The sequence below is a fragment of the Dermacentor andersoni genome, chromosome 2 (assembly GCF_023375885.2).
Source record: "Dermacentor andersoni chromosome 2, qqDerAnde1_hic_scaffold, whole genome shotgun sequence".
NCBI classification, from domain to species: Eukaryota; Metazoa; Arthropoda; class Arachnida; order Ixodida; family Ixodidae; genus Dermacentor; species Dermacentor andersoni.
The window spans coordinates 22,074,099-22,096,003 of record NC_092815.1 but is presented as its reverse complement, the minus strand read 5'-3'; the positions used below and the strand labels follow the sequence as shown (position 1 = coordinate 22,096,003).

Genomic DNA, 21,905 nt, shown 5'->3' with positions numbered 1-21,905 from the left:
CGCTTTGCATACACCTCTGGGTTAACTCAAAGAATGGAAGGAACTTTTTAGTTGCTTAGTAAGCTCTCGTAAAATATTACTGCGGTGTGCGAGGAGAAAATAGCGTCCAGTGTGCGACAGCAGTCGACAACAGGAAATTTGCTTTCCCTCTTATTTTTTTTTACGTTATATTAGTAAGGTGTTCTTTGCTCTTAACGCTGTAAATCGGTTGTGCTTACGACAGCACGCATAACTATGATTCAGCAAAACTGGAATAATAATTTAATAAATCACATTGACGGAGTCACGCTGACTGTACTTAAAAGGTCTTACAAAGAATAATTACTTCTTTCAGGTTGAATATAAAACTTGTTCATTGCGTTTTACTTATGTTACTAGTGTTACGTTTTTGTGAATGTTTTATATGTTGTTGTTGTTGTTGTTGTTGTTGTTGTTCAATTAAAATAGAGTACTACGTAGAGTAGCCCGCCGCGTATTGCTTATATACTCCACATTCATTAGGTCGCTGCTGTGAAGTACAGAACGTCTTGTGTAGGACCCAGGGCCCCAGTAAAATGTCATGAGCACCTTTAATATTGTATACCCTTGGTGTTTTTTCAAGACATAAAAATCAACTATTGCTAAAAAAATTTTACATCATTCACACGCGTTCTCGAGAATTCGTAAAAGGCCAATAAAGTAATATACGATTTTCTATCAAGAGAACTGTTCGTCGAAGTTCCTTTGTTTTTTAATTCGTCTCGTCTACTACTGCTGTGATTACAATGAACAACGTAATAGGCTCTGCGTTTCATTTACTCTGCTACAAGCAATACAGTAGCCCATTTGATAAAAAGAAAGGGAGGATAAGTACGCTCAAGGAGTCATGAGTTCCTCCCCAATTAGTGTGAGCGCACGAAGTGAGTCAGATGTCGGCCGCATGGTTTACCTTTGGCAAACGATATCTGTTGCTTGACTGTCCATTTCCTTTCGCGTTGGCTCTGGCCACATTTAGCCTCACAGCGGCGCCAAGCTCGTTAAAACGTTATGTAGAAAGGGGCGTGGTTGTGTAGCAGGACGTAACCTGCGTGACCCCATCTTCGAGGACTCTAGCAAGAGCACAATGCCATTCGAATCGCGGATATTTTTTTTTTTTTTTCACCGTTTACCAGGACGGGAGAAGTGCCAGTAGCAGTCGCGCGCTCCTTTTGTCATGCCACGGACGATCTACGCAGAGCTCGAAACAGTTTCCTGGTTCAAAGTGGCTGCACTTACCAGCTGATACTGCGCTGCGTCTGTGACGCTTCTGTACTTGTGTCTGCTCCCCTGCGTGAGATATGGACAAGAAACGCATTCCTCGCTCCTGTCCGCTGCAGGTTTTTCTAAAACAGTGCAGCGTTTTCATTGCTACGGAGATAGCGTGCGCGTGTACGTAGCTTAAATATGCTATTTAGTTAATGCACTTTAATGAGGAGTAACGTGATGTCTGATAGGAACATCCAAGTTACAGCATCGCTTCTTTATCACACATACTCGTAGCGAGAGACTTGTATTGATACCTTTACTTAGCCAATATACTGGCCTCTTTATGTGACAGGGTGGTTAAGAAAAGAAATCGCATTTATGATGACATTTCTTTGAGAAGTAAACATTTAAGCATTTTCTTTGCGGAAGTTTAAATATTTGCTCTTAGGGAATACATGTATACTACTGCATAATTAGGGCACGTAATGTATGTTTTTGACATTTCGTTCTTTATAATAGCATATATCACTTGGTTGTATACCAATATACTGTTGATCAATTCCCACTTTGTAAGTATATTAAACAATGCTTGCTTACCACTACTATAATAAGCCTCTTTACAAAGGCGATTACTTAGTTATCAGTCTGCGCAGTCATGTCTCTAGTTAGTGCTTATAATCCGAATGCGCACGTGGGAGATAGTGCAAAAGATTTATCTTCCATCGGTGATTCAGAAAAGGCTTATATTCTGCTCCTCTGTAGAATTACATGCGTCTCTTCCTCTTCACAGTTACCCGCTTGTCGCCGAGTTAGGTAAGCAGACCGTGCGTTGTGTCAAGCTGGGTCAATGAAAGGCTGTGGGCACAGCGCGGAATGCTTGGTCCGGCAGCACGTAGTGTGTGCAGCGTCGAGACAAAGCACTATGGCGCGCGAGAGACAAGTTCAGGCTTTCACGATGCTGCACGGTTCTTGACACGATTTAGCTTAGAACACATTGATCTGTTAAATCTAAAAATAAGTACACAGAAACCGTAGTACAATGCACTGTACGTACGAAAAAGACGATACAGAAGAGCTCTTATTTCATGCACCATGTCATATAATATCTCGGCGCGGCAAAGTGACATTCGAGTCACCGCAACATCGTAAGCTGCTTTCCAGCCCCTCGGCGGCTGCCGCACGCGTACATGTACGGTGACCCGCAGAGCGCTGCTTTTTATTGGACTGCTGCGGTCTTGTGTTCCACCTATACCATGAGACCGGGGTGCAGCGAAGAGAAACGTTTCTGCGCTCTAGTAAATGTCGTTCTCTCACTTTTAATTTTGGTTTTCCTCTTTTTCTCTTTTTACTCTTTCTTTTTGTGTGATGCCACGATACACGAACCTCTAGTGGTCCCGAGTTAGTTTTCGGTTGTAGCTTTATCTTTCTTAGAGTTGAGGTAACCGGAAACTGCAGTAGCGAGGAAATAGCGGGAAGCATGTTTTGAGGAAATGTTATGAAGTACGTCAATCAGTTTGATGCGAAAAAAAAAAGTATGGAAAACATTTCGCTGTCGGCGTACTCGAACCCTGGTGCACAGCGAGATAATGAAGGGGGTATTGAATAATGTATGAAACAAGAGTCGCACCATGTTGTTTCCGAAGGAACGTAGAGCAAAATGCTTCCGCATAAATGATTAAGTTCATTCTTCAAATGTGTTCATATGACGTTCCACGCTTATTTCAGCTTGAGAGAGAACGAAATGAAAACGTAGTGCCGCATTTATTACGTCTTATTGACGCAGCTTACATATAAACTTATAATCCACAGCGCCAAAAGGCTGGTATCGACGGTGCCTTGTGCAAATCGTTGCTTTTGCTTTAGTGAACCATGGACAGACGCCGACAGTATCAGAACGCTTGTTAATATACTGTAGCCGGTCTTTATTTTTTACCATTCTTCTTTATTTGCAAGGGTTCGTGGGAAACGAACGTTCTCCTCTTTCTTTTTTCTTTGAAAATGATCACGAAAGCTTACAACAAGAAAAGTACAACGGGAGTGACCATTACGGACTTCACTCAACTCGGCATCTATGTGTTAATCCGGCTGCAATTCCATACATTGTCGCATATGAAAGCACGAGAGCATGCAATCAAGGTGTTGTAGCCGTGGTCGTGTGTCACCAACGAACGTCTTAGGTTCTAAAGAATATGCGTACTTTGCGCTGGGTTTAGCTAGATGTATCCCTTTATTTGTGGCAGTTTTGCACCATACTGCGTTACCTTGTAATAAAGTGGGTCGTGTCACTAACCGGTCCACCAAGAGTTAGTTTCCTCTGGTCACTTGTTCAATCGGTAGGTAATGTCCGGAAACAACAAAAGAATCTGTGCCAGGAATGCGCCAACGCCTGCCCTTTCTAACATAACAGAAAAATCTACGAACTTATATACTGTGCCAAATTTAGGTCAAATGCGAATTTATAAAGCTGGTGCACTTGCCTTTCATTTCTTTCAAGTAGCGCGCCTTCAAAGAACGGAGAAATTTGTCGGAATCGCGGCTTATAATAATATGAATGAACCAGTCAATCAATCAATTGTTTAATCAATTGTTTATTTTTCGTGCACAGGAAAAACCGTAAGTTTCTAGTGCTGGCACACAGGTGGAAGAAAATTTAAGTACACATACAGGAAAAAAACTTGAAATATAAAGTTACAATTACGAAAAGGAGCAGTTTACAATGAATAAAAGGAAAAGCAAATTCTCAGCAGAACTATGGAGAAAAACATGAAGTATGCGTGAGAGTAAATAAAAAATAAATGGCTGTTTCGCCATAAAAGCGAAGCAATGAATGCGATATCATGTCAGAATATTACACGAAGTTTAAGAATCGTAGCTACAGTGGCAGTATGAATTGAAGTAAACGCCAGCTAAGTAAAAAAAATTGGGCTTCAAACCATGCTGTGAAAGTGGTTGGCCAGCTAAACTGTGGTATCAGCTGATCCGATAGACCAATGTGACGTAGCCTTGAACTGGGTCCTACCGAGCCTGAGCGCGGCGCCCTATTGACGCTGCTGTTCCTTCCGTCGCTTATCGTGTACGCGCTGCTATTTCGGGCGTTCTAACTGTGCGTGGCCTTTCCATAGCGCTATCACAACACAAATAAAATCAGTTGATAAGCGGATTTTTCTTTTACATATGAAAGTGTCGTGACGTCACTCCTTGCTTTGTATGCTAGGGTTGCCGCTTCCCGGCAACTGCAGCTTATGCAACCGTAACCTTTTCCGGGAAACGCTTGTGGCGAACGCCATGCGCGAAAGCGAATTTCTTTCTTCGTTTTTTATTATTGCGATATCAATTACATGTACTCTCCAGGTGCAATTCTGTCGTCGGCGTCGCCGTGAGGTTCCGTAAAACTCCAAGGGCGATAACACTGTCACCTCGCGCCGTATGCTGTGTGTGCGAGTAAAAGCACACAAGGGGCCGGATCCGACGATCGCGGCACACTCTGGCGCGCGTGAGGGATGAAGGCGGAGAGCATGGGGACGCTTATAGTAGGGGTGGGCCAACTTAATTTTTAGGGGTGGGCCAACTCAAAATTTAGGAGTGGGCCAACTTGAAATTTGGGGATGGGCCGACTTAAATTTGGGGATATGCTCACGCATATCTAGATATCTCCAGTGGAATTTCTGCACGCCAAGTTAACGTACGACGTACCACCTAGCGGCATAAATAGGTCAATGGCAGTAAACAAAATACGCTAAATTACACGCCGCGAGTATGTCACACAAACGTGTCATAATGAAAAACATAAACCTCATCAAAAGCACCAAAAAATAATTTTTATTTACCGAGAAGTGTTCGCTTGGTTTGTTACGTTCACTTCCAGAACAAAACCTGCGCGCCGATAGGCCTCTGTCCTTCCTCTCGTTCTCATTACGTCAGCCCAACTATGACGCCATAGCCAAAGCGAATTCTTCGGAAACCGAATCGTTACAGAATACGGCTCCAGGTCAGACTGCAGGATGCGACAATCAACAGTATGAATTTCCTTTAAAATCTTGATACCATCGGCATATAGAAGAAAAGAATTCCGAATAGCGGAGAGAACGTCAATAATAAAAATTAGAAAAAGGAGTGGTCCTAATACTGATCCTTGAGGGGCGCCACTAGTTGCCATGTAAAAATATGAAGTTTGGCCATTGACGTTAAGAAAATTTATTATTATTATTATTATTATTATTATTATTATTATTATTATTATTATTATTATTATTATTATTATTATTATTATTATTATTATTATTATTATTATAAGTGACAATAGTTGCCCCAATAAAACAGTAGCAGTAGAAATAATTCTGTTGTCACTGCAAGAGAGCAGGCAGTGCAAAGTAGAAATTGCCCACAAAAATTTTTTGTATCGCGATTCCCTTCATAAATCGTGGTCTTGCACCTTCGGCAGGCACTCGACCACAATGGAAACGCTATCCTAGTGCGACGTGCACTGCGTTACGTGTGACGGTGCCCGCTCGTGACCGGATCGCCCCTCCCCTCTCATCACTGCATGACGTAAGCGTCACGTGTTGTGCTGCGCAGGTGATGTTTGTGTTCGGCAAGGAGGACGCGCAGTACAACGCGCTCAAGTGGGCGGCCGACAAGATGCACTACGAGTGCACGCTGAGCTCTACCTCCGAAGCGGCCATTGACAACTACCTCAACGGGCAGCCCCACCTGGTGTTCGTCGACGCGCGAAACAAGAGCGCCATCGACCCAGTGGCCCTGTGCAGGTGTGACCTTGCTAGCCCTCATCGAAGGCCTTTGTTTTCAAGCTGCATGTTTGTGAGCTAAAAGGCAACACGAACAGACGCGCACGTTCAACTAATTCATTGAGATAAGGAGCCACGGACATGCCCAAAACATGCACATATGAGCAAGATATGAGCGCTTGCAACCATACGCTATCGTTGGGCTATACAAGAGCCCCATGCAAGCACAACTGCAGTTTTTTCTTGATGACCTCTATATCTTCGTTTAGTTCTGTCTAATTATGCTTTTCATATTAAAATATTGAAGTTTCATTTTATTCAGCATGTTCATTTCTTTATATATATATTTATTGCTCGAAAATTCTATCACTACGAACCTTTTGAATTTAAGGCTCTATTAAATGCTGCAAATATTTACGTCGGTAGTGTACCTCCTTCCTCATGATTCCTACAATTAACCCATGGCCCTCAGTGCCCAGCAGCTGCCGAGCACCTGACTAAGGCGGCGGTCAGACCTCTAACTCAGCAGAGGGCGCTTGGAATCTCTGGACCAGGACAGGCCACCAAAAGAAACTGACCATCATCATCAGCAGCAACATCACCATCATCATCCGCCTATCTTAAGTTCACTGCGGAACGAAGGCCTCTCCCTCCGATCTCCAATTACCCCTGTGTTGCGTTAACCGACTCCTCCTTGCGCTTGCGAATTTCTTAATTTCAGCATCCCACCTAGTCTTCTGCCGTCATCGACTGCGTTTCCCTTCTCTTGGCACCCATTCTGTAACCCTAATCGTCCACCGGTTATCCAACCTACGCACTGCATACCCTGCCCAGATACATTTCTTTCTACCCGCCGTGGTTGCTCAGTGGCTATGGTGTCGGGCTGCTGAGCACGAGGTCGCGGGATCGAATCCCGGCCACGGCGGCCGCATTTCGATGGTGGCGAAATGCGAAAACACCCGTGTACTTAGATTTAGGTGCACGTTAAGAAACCCCAGGTGGTAGAAATTTCCGGAGTCCGCCACTACGGCGTGCCTCATAATCAGAAAGTGGTTTTGGCACGTAAAACCACATAATTTAATTTAATTTCTTTCGGTTAATGTCAATTAGAATACCGGGTATGCCTGTTTGCTCTCTGATCTACACCGCTCTCTTCCGGTCTCTTAACGTTACGCCTATCATTCTTCGCTCCATCGCTATTTGTGCGGTCCCCAACTTGTTTTCGAGCTTCTTTGTCAGTCTCCAAGTTTCTGCCCCATATGTCAACACCGGTGAAATTCACTGATTATACGCATTCCTTTTTAATGATTATGTTAAACTTCCAGTAAGGATCTGAGTATGCCGACCGTATGTGCACCAACGCAATTTTATTCTTCTGTAAATTTCCTTTTCATGATCAGGGTCCCCTGTGAGTAATTGACCTAGGTAAACGTATTTCTCCACAGGCTCTAGAGGCTAACTGACGATCCTGAAATCTTGTTCCCTCGCCAGGCTATTGATCATTATCTTTGTTTTCTGCATATTAATCTTCTACCCCACTCTTGCACTCTCTCTGTTAAGGTGCTCAGTCATTTGTTGTAACTCGTCCCCAGTGTTGTTGAACAGGACAATGTCATCTGCAAGCCGAAAGTTCCTTAAATATTCGCCGTTGATCCTTACTCCAAAACCGTCCCAATTTATTAGCTTGAATACTTCTTCCAGACATGCAGTGAATAGCATTGGAGAGATTGTGTCTCGTTGTCTGACCCCGTTCTTTATAGGTAACTTCCTACTTTTCTTATGCAGAATTTGGGTGGCTGTGGAATCATATCATCTGCAACCTTCGGTTTACAGATGATATTGTCATCTTCAGCAACACATTGGAGACGAGTTACAACAAATGATTGAGGACCTTAACAGAGAGAGTGCAAGAGTGCGGTTGAAGATTAATATGCAGAAGACAAAGATAATCATGAATAGCCGGGCAAGAGAACAAGAGTTCAGGATCGCCAGTCAGCCTCTAAAGTCTGTGAAGGAGTACGTTTATCTAGGTGAATTACTCACAGGGAACCTTAATCATGAGAAGGACATTCACAGAAGAATAAAAGTGGGTTGGAGCGCATACGGTAGACATTGTCAACTTCTGACTGGAAACTTACCATTATCATTGAAAAGGAAGGTGTACAATCAGTGCATTCTACTGGTGCTGACATATGGGGCAGAGATTTGGAGATTGACAAAGAAGCTTGAGAACAAGTTAAGGACCGAACAAGGAGCGATGGGACGAAGAATGCTAGGCATAACGTTAAGAGGCAGAAAGAGAGTGGTTTCAATCAGACAGCAAACGGGTATAGCCGATATTCTAATTGATATTAAGAGAAAGAATATGGAGCTGTCAGGTCATGTATTGCGCAGGTTAGATAACCAGTGGACCATTAGGGCCACAAAATGGGTGCCAAGAGAAGGATCGCGCAGTCAAGGACAGCAGAAGACTAGGTGGGGCGATGAAATCAGAAAATTCGCTGGCGCCAATTGGAATCGGTTGGCGCAGGACAGCGGTAATTGGCGATCGCAGGAAGAGGCCTTCGTACTGCAGTAGACATAAAATAGGCTACTACTGCTGCTTCTAATGATGATGATTACCTCCTTGTGATGAAAGTACTAAATTTCTTCTAGTTTCATAAAGGCTGGCTCCATGTAGAATATAGATATATAGGTTTAGAGCCTACAAGTTTCCTATGGGCTTTATTAAATTTCAAGTAGCAAATTCATAGTCATGCGCGAGATGCGAAGCTTAGTTGGGGAATGAATCTCGGGGGTTCCATGTCTTAATACGCGCAGATTAAAAAAAAATTAAGTCCGGTGACCAAAGAACGCTAAATGTTATACGCATATATGTTTTAAGCAATTGCGCTTGGCTAAATGTTGGCAATAAAAAAATGAGAATGTGTGTTGTCACTCCTTGCAGAACGCTTCGTGGTTTCAGGGGTAGCCAATTCACGTGTATCATCGCTGTCGTAAAGAAAGGGTAAGTGTGCTTGGTTCAGTGTGCACTTTCTTGCCGGTGCGGCCGTTTCATATTTCGATTCTTATCCAGACCCTCCCCAACTCCTGCACAAATACAAGCAAAACAGAACATCGTGGTGTTGGCTAGTCGTGCAAAACTTTGTTATGTGGGCTCGCTGTGTTGAATTATATTATTGACCATCGTTGTAATGACAGATGCGACAGCTTAATATCAGTTAAACGAGTGGAGAGTTGAACCAAAAGTAGAGAAAGTGAAGAACCACTAAAGAATTCCCCAAAACTCACCGCTAAGATTCGTATTTTCAGCTATAGTGGAGGGCTAAACAAATTAAACAGAAAGAGAATGGTAAAAAAGCAAATTGCATTGCAGTGAGATATGCCGCTTTATTTAGTGCAGCGAAAGCTGGTTTATTCCCTTATGCTTTTCCATTTATGTTCTTTTTGAACAGTGTGCGCTACGGGCTTGGGTGATTTGCCGAACCCACTTTCCCACAGGCGCTTGTTTGAACAGATTGAAAAGCGAACACGTAAACGAAAACAAGAATACGTTCTTGAACATCTACGTTCGCCAGTTTGTGCAAGTGTCGTCATTACGGTTTACACGCCTAGTCTAACACTTTACGGCACATATAAAAGCCGACTCCACCACATGAAGGTTTTCAATAAAACTTTTGGTTGGTTAGCCCATTTCGAAACTATATGGACGCACGCGCTGCCCTTGTCCTCGTTGCACGGTTCCTTTTTTCGCCCGCGTTATGAGGTGCAGCTCTGTCTCTATGATGCCCCATCGCTACATAAGTCAATTTATTGATTTGCTCTTTGAATAAGTGAATAATTTGTTCACTTGCAATTTTACTGAAAGAAGAAAGGTCGCCGCTGGCGCCTCGTATCACAACCTTGCGTGTATATTCTTAGTGTCCCTCAGTTGTAAAATTTTCTACAATGCTTGCTTCCAAATTTCTTATTTGCAACCGCTGTCACAGTGCGTCTAACGTCATATAACGGCACGACGGCAAATCAACAAAGCGCGCGTTTTATGTTAAAACGAGACTTCGTAGCAGCACAGCATGCGACCAAGAACTGAAAATGTCTTCGCATCATAACCCTGCGCCGGAGCTACGCTCTTAGCGACGGCAGCGCGAAAGTGCGCAGACTAGTGAGGGCGGAGAAATAAATATCAGAGGAATACCCTGACAGGTCCGTGATGCCACCTGTCATCTGTTTTATCGATTCGAGGATGTTCGTGTTTCCAAATATATACACGTGCGCAAGCGTGCCATAAAAATGCGGTCGCGTTCCAACGTGAAATCGTGCGAGTTCCCTCTTCTAGCGCTGCCGCGAAGCAGCGCATTCCGCTTCACATTTAGAGTAGCGAGGGAACAACTGTGCCTCCCGGTGTCACTCCGCAATGTCGCCATTCTCCTCGAAGCCGAAATCGCCGGCGTTGGCGACGCTCATAGGAAAACGAAACAGTGGCAGCGCCCTCTCGCCACCGCGGGAGGCTTTTATATGTTGCGTAGGCAACGTAAAAGTGATGCATAATGAGTGCCGTGCTTGCCTGACGCGATTGTGATACCGCTGAGAGCTCTCTACCCTTTCTTATCTTTTGCGTTCCAGGTTGGCCGATAAGGAGGAAGCAGCTGTCATTCCGCTGCTGAAATGCGGTTACAACAGGGTAAATTTCACCATCACTGTACTACTTGCTCACTTTCTGTTGCGTGATCGAAATGCTGCAGTTCTTTTTTTTTTTTGCTATGCAAGTTAAGAACAGTTTCCAAAGTTCAGAAAAGGCACAAGGCCTTGTGCAGATTATTTGCGCCGTGTTCCATACGAACATGGTGATATAACGACAAAAGGTATGATATGCCGCCTCGCAGGAACTGTTTCTTATTTTTTTTTTTGCCATGTCTGTTTGTCGCACGGAAGCTATTCCACGTAACTGCGACAAATATATCATTACATCATTCTTATGCCTTATGCCAGGCTAATGCTTTAATATCTTTTATTTCTTTATTCTAGTGTTTAACGTGCCAAAACCACTTTCTGATTATGAGGCATGCCGTAGTAGAGGACTCCGGAAATTTCGACCACCTGGAGTTCTTTAACGTGCACCTAAATCTAATAAGTACACGGGTGTTTTCGCTTTCGCCCCCATCGAAATGCGGCCGCCGCGGCCGGGATTCGATCCCGCTACCTTGTGCTCAGCAGCCCAACACCATAGCCACTGAGAAACCCCGGCCGGTCTAATACTTTAATACTCGTCTGTGGTCGTATAATAAATACACTGGTAAAATATCATATTGTTTAAATAAATATTTTGTGGAATGGGGGACACAGAGATACGGCACCTATATATAGAACACATTTTTGAATGAATTCCAGGGTTTTACGGGCCGAAACCACGATTTGATAATGAGGCACGCCGTAATGGGAGTCTCCGGATTAATTCTGACCACCAGGGAATCTTTAATGTGCCCCCAATGCACGTGACAAGGGTGTTTTTGCATTTCTCTCCCATCGAAATGCGGCCGCCGCGGCCGGGATTTGATCCCGCGACCTCATGCTTAGCAGCGCAACCATAGCCGCTAAGCCACTGCGGTGGGTAACACATCTTCTTTTTTTTTTTCTTCTTTTTGGTAGATCATATAACGATTGTTACAATCAAATGCTTGTTTGAAAAAGAAAACGTCTTACCAGCCACAGTTTTAACTGGGCATGCGGAAAGACCGCATGCAATGTTGAGAAATCTGAGGACAAAGCGGAGGATGCACCATTGCCACTTGTTAAGTACCAACCTAACAGCATTTCTCGAGGGAAGAAGTATAATAAAGCGTGCAGCAAACAGAGCGCTTCTTCTAAGGTGTGCTGTTGGTTTCACTGCTCCATACTATATGGGCGAAATGGCTCTGGTCTATTTTTACAACGATTGAGTGTTGCAAGATGTCTGTATTTTAAAACGCCGGGACGCAACTCTGTACAGCTATAAAATAAAGAAGTTAAATAATTCCGCCAACTGTTTGCAGAGCGTTTGAAGCGCACGAGGCTGTCTTCTTTGACTATTGCACTCGCTACAGGGCAGAATTCTCGCTTACAAATTTCGGCATATATCGTATAGAATCAAACCAAAACCGCTGATATCGTCGCATTCTGACAGTCCTCCGCGGCAACTCTTGCAACTGGCCTGTCAGAAGACGCCAGTTTCGTGGATGTATACGCGGAAAACTTAAACTGGGTGAACATTTATGGAAAAGTTGGCTTTACCGTACAATCGGGGGCCCAGACTATCGACATCCGTCGTCACTCCTCTTCGCTGGCGGTGCTTGCACGCAAGCGCACGCACACGCGACGCGTACCTAGGCGCGCGCACTTTCTCGCATACTTGCGCGCGTGTGCGTGTGTTTGCACACGGTTATGTTCTCAACCGAAAGTAAAGCTTTGCCACTAGAGAGAGAGAGAGAGAGAGAGAGAGAGAGAGAAGAAGAAGGCGTCTTATTTGCGTCATATCAAAAAGCGCGGCCATATTCAGCATTCGTGCTATGCTTGTCCGCGCATCCCACGCCATGTCAGTCGCCGGCTTCAAAATTGCGTCACGCATTCCCAACGGAGAAAGCAGCGTTCCCGCAGTCGGGTCTTGTTGAAATACAAGTTCCGCGTCGGGAACGAGCGAGTCCGCGCGAAAAACGCTGATTGTCAGCGCCATCACGTTTCCCCGGTGCGCGCTGCTGACAAGCAAACTCCGTCAGCGCGCGACAGGTTCGTTAGAAGGCGTGCGCTTGTCCGGGAGCGCTCGCTGCCATTCAGGCATCCACAATGCAACAGCGAGCGCGGACCGCCGATGAAATTTGCCGCACAGCTGCACGAAATGAGTGACGGTCACTCGACATCTCCGGCCGATGTCGTCGCGCCTTTGCCCAGTGTAGTTAGCGTCGCCAGCACAATTTGCTCTAAGTCCCGTGTGCCTCGGGACAGATTTCCGGAGCTCGCGTTTACTTCCATTTTATATGCGGGCGCACTTGAATCGCACTTCGTATTTAGGAAGCCTATAGGCATTCCAACTAAAGGAATTGTGCACATTACTAATATTTTTTTCTTAATGAAAGTGGATAGGTCCCATTGCTAATGTGTGCTAAAAGTACTGAAACGTAACGCGGTTTTAGATATTGATAAATTCCGACTTTAACATCATTTTTTATTACTCGTTTTTTATAATTACATATTGGCGACGGCTACTCCTTTTCGATTAGTGAGCAAAATGAGTTAGAAATCAATAGCAAAAATTCTTGCCACCTAGGTAATGCATAAATATAACCGAAAAAAAAAAATGTAGTGACATAAGGGTGCAAGACTTATGTTCAAACAGACTCCGCGAGCGCCGTATGTACACAAGTATCTGTCTCACGCAAGGATGAGATGTCTGCACTATACAACTATGCACAGGACGCTGTGTAGGTAGTATTCATCAATGATGCCGGTGCCTTTAGCGAAACATTGGAGTGGGCATATTGCTTTGCGGTGCACTGCTTTTGATGGCCACGAACCCAACATCACGGCAAGTAAAGAAAAGTAAGAGAAAGAGAAGTCTAGTAAACCGACTTGTTATTCGAAGCGCTGTCTATGTTTAACGTGGTTGAATCAGTCGACGAGTAGGTGGCATACATCTTCGGCGTCATGGACGCACAACCATGCCGGAAGTGACACAAGCGTGATTCGATGTAGGAAGTACTTGGTGTAAGCAGTTCCGAGGCGCAGACGATGTAAGAGGGTGTCGATGCGTCGTGGAAGCTGCCGGTGTGCACTCATGATGGAGGTCAACTGCGTATACGACTGACTCTGTTCTCTGTAATTTCTCTGTAAATGAATCCAACATTATATTTTTAGGCCTCGTGTGAAGCGCCCTGCGTCCCACTAGGGCTTTGGAACAAAACGAGATTCCAAACTGCCATGAGCCACTTTAGCCAACGTTTAGTTTCCTTTTATTCCGCGGTGACCTGAAAATGATTGGAACACCGCTTGTTTCTGTGATTTGAACGAGTTCGTTCTAGAAAGCATATAGGTCACACGTCTATCTGTTTATACTGAAGGGGTGGGGGGGGGGGGGGGCGGGATTTCACTACAAAAGCAGCCGAAGAATCTGTGACGACCACTCCTTTCCCGGTGTCTTTGGTATGTTCATAAAGCCGATTGGCAGTACAATGGGCCATACAAGCTCAGTTATTGTGGACGGCAACACCGCAACCAGCATGCATGCGTGCAACTCTGGGATGACATATGCTGATTTTTAGCATATTTGTTTGTTGACGCAGCAATTGGTATGCGCGTAAATGAAGCCTTAGTGTCGGTCAAACAGATGATGTGATGCCAGGCGCATTGCTGCGACTGCTGGGACGTCATTGTAATGGCAAAGGTCTTGGAGTGACGTTTCAGTTGACAGTTCCAGAAGCCACGAAACATCGCTGTTCCAATTAATGCGGTTGTGCACTATGGAATAATACAATGTGGAAAACTGTCAACCGAAATAGCAACGCATTTCACTGTCCATCTTTAATATATCCGCATTTCTCGAAAGTTGTGGTATGCGCAAAGTTTCTAGCAGAAGGCTGTGCTTCAAGTATATTGGATGACTTAAATTCTACACTTGCAACATGTGCCTTTTATTAATTCACTTGAAAGTTAATTCGCAATATGTTCCCGTTTAATAATCATATTTAGGATCATATCCCAGATATTTTGATGTCGGCAGCTATGAAAAAAATGTTTGCCTTCAGTTCTCTATTTAAATAACCGGAAACCATTGCTGCAAGAGCACCCCTTAAACGACAAGCCACCCAACCGATAGGCTCTATTCATCAGGCACATAAAATAGCACTATTTAAGGCTCCTAATCGCTGAGCGTGTATTAGAAGCACGTGTGCCACTTAATTCAGCAACGCTAATTCAATGGTCTAAATACCTGTACCAGACCAAAGGAAGTATCCTGTTATTTGCTTTGTTTGTTAATGTTAAGGGCCGAAAGTTACAAATGAGATGCGTGTATTAGGATGAGTTTAGTTTACGTGGGGGCTCTTTAAGCTATTCCGGAACTTCGCCTTTTATTAGTTAGTACTGGATAAGACTATAATCAGAAAACGAGTTCGAACCGGCGACAACCCTCGCAACATCTGAAAACGCCCGCTAAGTATCATCGAGCGTTAGATGAAAGTGCATCAGGACCACACGTTCTTCTTAACTATTTGCTCACTCTTAACTGTACCGCGTTTATTTACTGTCATAACGAAGGCCTTACTACCATCGCATTTGCGTAAGCATAGCTGGGTGTCGTGCATGTTTTTGAGTGTCACTGAGATCCAGGCAGTGTCGCGCCCGACGGTTGACGGTTACCAATTCTTGTCGGCTGCAGTGGTTCACGGAGACGTGCTCTCTGGGCGTGTGCCTGAACGAGATGATGCAGATCGAGCACAATGACCTGATCAACCTGTGGAAGCTCAGGGCCTCCGAGGCGCTCTTCTCTGCGCTGCACTATGCACGGGACGGCGTCATCGTCACCGGTGCCTCGCACGAGATTCAGGTGGCCGCACCGGTTTCTTCTTTTTTTGTGTGTGTGTTTTTGCGCAGCTTTCCTATCCGGTACTTCCGCGAACACTTTCGCGGGAAGATTCGTACCCACAACTTGTTACCGCTAACGTTCCAGTAATTTTTCCCTTAGCGCAATTCTATAGTTTTACGTGGAAAAACCACGATCTGATTATGGGGCACGTCTTAGTGGGGGACTCCGGATTAGTTTTGACCACCTGGGGCATTCCACGTGCACACAGTGCACGGTACACGAGAGTGTTTGCATTCCGCCCGCATCGAAATGCCACCGCGGCGTCCGGGATTGGATCCCGTGACCTCGAGCTCAGCAACGCAACGCCAAAAGCCGCTGAGCTACCGCGGCGGGTGGAAGGTGCCGTCTCTGCCACAGTAACCAAAGTCTACCCACGCCTTCAGTGAGGAGTTGCAGCTGACAGGCACGCAAATGTTTGTGTCCGTATACGCGACGCAAGATGAAAAACAGCGCAGAAAACGAAAATACGAGAAAGAAAGTAACAAACGCCGACTCGGCTTGTGCTTTGCTAAAAGACGTGTATGTGGCCGATCGTTTTGTTAAGATAATGCACTCCCTCTGCCAACGGTCACCGACGGCGCACTGACGTGCTAGTTGCTTTTTAGAAGGTTTATAACGTCCCCTACTCGCTTGCAACGTTACGGACCTTCTCAATGTCTTCAACTTCCTGTCCCTGGTACTCTTCACACGAACATCTCTGTCCCCTGTGGCGCATAGGCGCATGGCGGCCGATCTCGGTGTTGACAGGGACGCTCGTACGAACGACAAAGGGAGAAAAAGAAACAGTAAACAAGTTTTATCGGTTCAAGACACTGTTCATGGTGCGCCATATATCATGTTAGCACGTACGTTCATTTCCTGCAGCAACGTAAAGAATTTGCCTATGTGCTTACTATTATTTATTGTTGTTTTCAATGTGTCCAAATTGTTGCGTAGAAATGACGGACGTGAGGGGGCAGTCAGATAACGGAAGAACCTCGGATATGGAAACTGTTTATTGGGCGAAACTGTTCCCGCAAGAGAGAGTACGAACTTATAGTGATACCAGCTTATCTGACGGCACGTTCTGTGGCCGCGTAATCGATTGAATCGCTTAATAAACGGTCCTCTATTTATACGCTGTCATCGTGCATTTTAGAGCAGCCGGTGAGTGTCGCGACAACCGTGGAATGCGAAGTGTGTATCGCGTGTCGTGATAATGTGTCGTGATCGCGGTAGTGCACTCGAAACGTAATACTTATAAGATGCCACGTGCGTGTGTTGCGCAGAAGAGTAAGCGCATAACTCATGCCGTTAACTTGCACCAACCGACAAGAAGAAGCATAACAAAGAGCGCGTGGTAATGTGTGGGTGATACTGATTGTTCAGGGGGCTGTTCGTGTCACCTGTCCCTGACGCGCTTTCAGTCTCCGCCCCTAAGAGTTCCGGAGTCGCGTAAATTAATAGCCACCCATTCTCTCTGTACACGTGAGCAGTACATGAACCGGGCTGCCGAGAAGCTGGTGGGCTACTCTGTGGAGGAGATGCTAGGCGTGGACGCCCAGGAGCTTCACCGCACTGACTCGCTGAAAGCGGAAGTGGCCGCCACCATCTGCACGCAGCTCAAGAAAGGCAAGGAGTGGGAGGGCACGCTGTTCCACAAGCGGAAGTCCGGAGAGTGCATCCCCATGTGGAGCAAGATCGCCCCCGTCGAGATTCACACCGGGTATTGCTCGATCGCTTTGCTGTTGCTCACATGTCTGCTCAGACGCTGCTCCTCGCTCTGTGCTCTGCTTGCAGGAAGTCGGACCACGTGGTGTACATTAAGGAGTGTCCTTTCTTCATGGAAAAGCCTTTCTCGCCCGATGCCGGTGAGTTGTACAGTGCGCCACGTTTCCAACGCGAATGTGGCTCAAAATGTGACAGTGGTAAAAAAAATAATATAGATTTTGCTCAGAGTGTTTACAAACCGACATCTTTCTGTTGCTTTCTACTTTAAGTCACTTTAAATGGAAGCATCTATAATTATCTATGATTCATGTTGTAGTGAATCACATGCGACGTAGAAATCATTACAGATTTGAATACATGTTTTGCAGCTCACCCAAAGCATTTAGTCGTGATTGCCAATCAATGGTGCGTAGTCGACATAGTAGAATTGTTCGCAGTGGAGGCTCGGAAGTCATGCTGTTGTACAACGAGAATTGAAGTCGCATATAAATTTCTCACAGTGCAAGTGGCACGAGCAGCAGTAAACAGACAACACAGCACCGACTCCCGCGCTTCTGCATGCTTTGTGTTGTCCGTGTCGCCTCAAGAGAGTGACGGGTCTAGGTCGAGCGCAGTAACTGCCCATTTAGCCTTGCCATCCAAAACAATGTCTGTGCAGAACAATAACTACATATAACAATCGAAAAAAAAAATTATCTTTCAGTTAAGCTTAGTAACCGAGTTATCGCCTTTGGTAAGAGCTTCAAGGACCGTACCTTAGAAGTGTTGCGACTACCGCTACCAGGTCTGTTCATGTGAACGTATAGTAGTCAGGTTGCCATTTCGGTGAGCTGCTGTGCATTCAGTTTCTCTAGCGTGGGAAATAGGAGCATGGGAAAGGAAACTGCCGTGGTACCATTTTCTTTATTCCGCTCTCGTTTGTCGCACTACTCAAACTTATGAACGCAATTATCGCTTTCTATGGACCTTGGAGAATTTCTTTGGCGACGTGCGTTCTGCCTTCTCATGCAGTTTCACTACGGGCTTTGTAACTGGAGCCAGCAAATGTTCTAAAGTAAAAATGGGCCCAGCATTTGCTAAGACATAGGTGAACACCGGAATGAAATTTTATCAACGTAAATCAATGCTTCTAAACCATGAGACGGCTGACGTCATCGCCACCATGCTTTTCGCGATTCGAGGGATATCTGTTATTCCTAACATGAGGGACGCATTACATACACACATTCTCCAGCTAGAGAATGCCGTCTGGTAACCCGCGATTCCTGCTGGAGGTCTTCCCATAAACACTTATTCTCTTGTGGAAGGCAAATATTGTTTTATCGCATTGAGCCCATTCTGGTTCAAACTTTTTTAATGAAGTGAAAGGTTTATATTATGTACATCCAAACGACAAAAGACAGGGAACATTAAAAAAAAACAAGTTCCCACTATAGTCTTTGGCACTGAATTGAAGGTTTTTCTAACAAACTCCTAAAAACTGAAGGTATAAGCAGCATCTGGTTCTTCAGACTTCTTAGTTCGCAATCGTAGCATTGTGAAATAATTCCGCAAATTTGCCCTTATTTATAGCTGGCTTCCTAACAAGGCGGTTTGCCAAGCTGTTGGCGGCGTCATCAGTTTTGCGATAAGCGTGTTTGTGCACAGATTGCGCGCTTTGTGCATAGAAAAAACGTGGGCCTGACTCTCATGGTGAGGCCACGTATATAAAGCACCAGCTGTCGCACTTGGTCTTCGTTTGAACGAGGACCGGTGGCGTTGTTAGTTAGAAAATTGGTGCAATGCAGAGAAGCGCACTTGATGATGAGGGAACATCGCGCAGTTTCGTCTTTGTTGCTACGGCAACGCGCGCTTTGTAGTTAGCAGTGAGTGATTGTTTTTTGTTTGTAGTGTGGAAAACAGTGCTGCTGCCGTTTCAGATTTTTTTATCTTTTGATGTGAAGCTTCAGCGTGCGTCATCACTGTCTTCTTTATAACGCTGGGCCATGCGCTAACCGGTCTGTTTGGGCTTACAGCTTAACGCTATGATACTTTATTTCATTAGCGTAATGCTTTTAAAGCCTGACATAAATTTGTTATGTGACCACATTGTGCTACTTAGAGATCAACACTGGCGGCAACACCTTGGCAGGTTACACCGAAGCGCCAGAGCTGCGGTGCCCACGGCGCGTAATTTCGCTTGTAACACCGGCGGCTATCAGCGACAGACGCAGAATGCGCTGGAATGTTCCTGAAAAGGAGACACGATGCGCAAAACCCCGAACTCGGCTTGAGCCTCGCTGTGACCCAAGCTTACTGTGTACACAAGTCATCAGTAAAGCAAACAGTTTGCGTTCCCTAAGTCTAAAACTCTCTTCTTTCGTCCACGAGTTCCCGTGGTTTATTAGGTCTGAGCTACACTTCTGGTCAATGGTGTCTATTGACGTCAAGTTAGTCCTGAGACACGTCTCCGAGGTCGAGACGTTGTCATAGCTAAGTCTTTTCACATAAAAATAAAATAATAAATGTAAATGTAAAGCGAGTATTAACTCGCTTTACACGAACTGGTAATTACACGAGGCCGGAGGCAGGAATATGTGGCATAAACATTGGAGGAACCGCGCGATCGCCCCTTCTAGTCAGATCGCACTTCGAATACATGACTCAGCAGTTTCATACAACATTTGCTCGAGGGAATTAATGCTGCAGTGGAAAATAGTCGTCAATGATGATGACCATCATTGCCAGTACACGCACTGCAGCTTAAGCGCCTTTTGATGCCCTTAACTTTAACCACGCATGTCGTGCGTTTCGCAAATGAACCCCAACGCAGCTTGAATGCCCAGGAGTCTGGAAGAAGACCCCCACCATATAACGCACCCTGTTTTGTATTTCAGGCGACCGCTCTTAAACCTCTTTAACAGTGTTCTAGGTGAGGCGTACGTCGCAGCGAAATTATCAGGAGATGAAAGAAACTTAGACCGAAGATAAAATTACGCTAAGTGCGAATATGCGCACGACAAGAAAGGACAGTGGTTGTGGGGTACACAGCGCTAATTGATAGCTTTTTGCACTGCGTTGTAACTACATAAAGTTTTAACAAAATCAATTACTGTATGTGACAACAGAGAATTTTGTTTAGATCTGCGACCGCTCTTGGCCTTAAGAGAGATAAGGGCTATGTTAACTGTCGCTTAATATTGCAGTTGCAATCATAAATAACCTAAAAGGCGCTATTAAAGGAGCAAACAGATTATTCGAAGCGTCCCGCATGTAAATACATATGTTTTTTTTTTTCTATATGAATCTCTATGTCATTGAAATTATGCTATGGGGGAGATCCGCCAAGGTATTGTAGATACACATTTCCCTCTAGTATTTCTTGTATGAAATTATTCGCCTCAATTGTTCAGTCTCTCCCTGTTACGCGCCCGGACAACAGGCTAAATGGCTGGTGAGTTCAGGTAACGGCTCTCTTTGTCTCTTTTTTCCACGCCTGTGACCACATTACCTGAACGAACTCGCTCGACAGCGTTCATAAAAGAAAAAGCAAAGGCTTTGCAAAAACGAGTTACTGCAAGGCTTAACCATTGATCAAATTTAGCGGTCAAAAGCTGTCAAATTCAGCTCCTGGCGTAACTATGACGTTAACGTTCGCGGTACAAAGAAATTGCGTCACCTTTCCAACCACCATTGGCAGTGGCGGCAGCTCAAAAGTGCCTGCTACTTCGAACAACACTCAAGTTTGATCTTTTGTTCGTATGGTAGTCAAGAGGTTATTAGTAGCTTGTTCTGCGAATTTTGTCAATATAACTACAATGGTGGTTCAAAGAGAGATGATAGTCGAACTGCCTACCTGAACTCATCTTGTTCGAGCACGCAATGGGTTAGAGACGTTCATTCACCTAACGCTACAGTCGCTCTTTATAAAGCGACTTCTCACTTTTTTTTTTCTCCGCCTCTAGATTTCCTGTCTTTTACACTTAGCTCGAGCATGAAAAGCTCTAGAAAGGCATCTTGTGATGTTCGTTCCTTGTGCAGTGAGGGTGAGTCGCTTATGCTTCCTGCCGCTCGCTTTCCACGCGCCTTCTCCGCATTTCGCAATGCGCCCGTGCAATTGCTTTCTCATTTTGCTTTCGCTTTGCTTGTCCGGCTGCAGCACCGCACACCCGCAGTGTCGTACTGTGCTCGGAGGCCCGCTTGTTGCCTAACATGAGAAAAACCAAGCACATTTGAACGCATGGCGAAAACAGTTAACGTCGCCAAGACGTCGCGTAGCGCGCGGCCGTTTTAAGAAAGCACTGTCAGGCTTTTAAATTGTCGCGTAGAAGTCAGGTGGCTGGCATTATGACTGTGAGAAAGAAGCTGCTTTAGTGCGGCTTTTTTCTCCCATCATATTTCATATATTAAATATAAACAGCACTTAAAAATTAAACGACACTAACCGTCCGATGACGAATTGGCAAGCCATGCCTGATATTTAATATGGTTACTTCGTTACCATGTAGTGTCTTAAACCAAACCCGGCGACGTGATGCCATCCTACGCCTTCACTTTGACAACCGATTGTCTTTAAATATAGACGGCCTTTCGCTAATGCCAGTAATGCAGCTTTGAGCGTGGTAGTTGAGCGTTGT

The 21,905-nt window shown here is 45.1% G+C and overlaps 1 protein-coding gene across 3 annotated transcripts in view; it reads left to right on the top strand.

The window, feature by feature from the left end:
- LOC126542828 (high affinity cAMP-specific and IBMX-insensitive 3',5'-cyclic phosphodiesterase 8B-like) overlaps positions 1-21,905 on the top strand; it is a 386,400-nt gene that overhangs the window by 345,437 nt on the left and 19,058 nt on the right. For 2 of the 3 annotated variants that reach the window (XM_050189936.3, XM_050189938.3), the window contains exons 3-9: positions 5,800-5,990; positions 8,917-8,976; positions 10,593-10,650; positions 15,373-15,540; positions 17,055-17,284; positions 17,359-17,429; positions 21,234-21,314. In XM_050189936.3, the coding sequence (XP_050045893.1) occupies positions 5,800-5,990; positions 8,917-8,976; positions 10,593-10,650; positions 15,373-15,540; positions 17,055-17,284; positions 17,359-17,429; positions 21,234-21,314 (859 nt within the window). The remainder of the gene's footprint in view (positions 1-5,799; positions 5,991-8,916; positions 8,977-10,592; positions 10,651-15,372; positions 15,541-17,054; positions 17,285-17,358; positions 17,430-21,233; positions 21,315-21,905) is intronic. The other variant, XM_050189939.3, reaches the window with a different exon arrangement.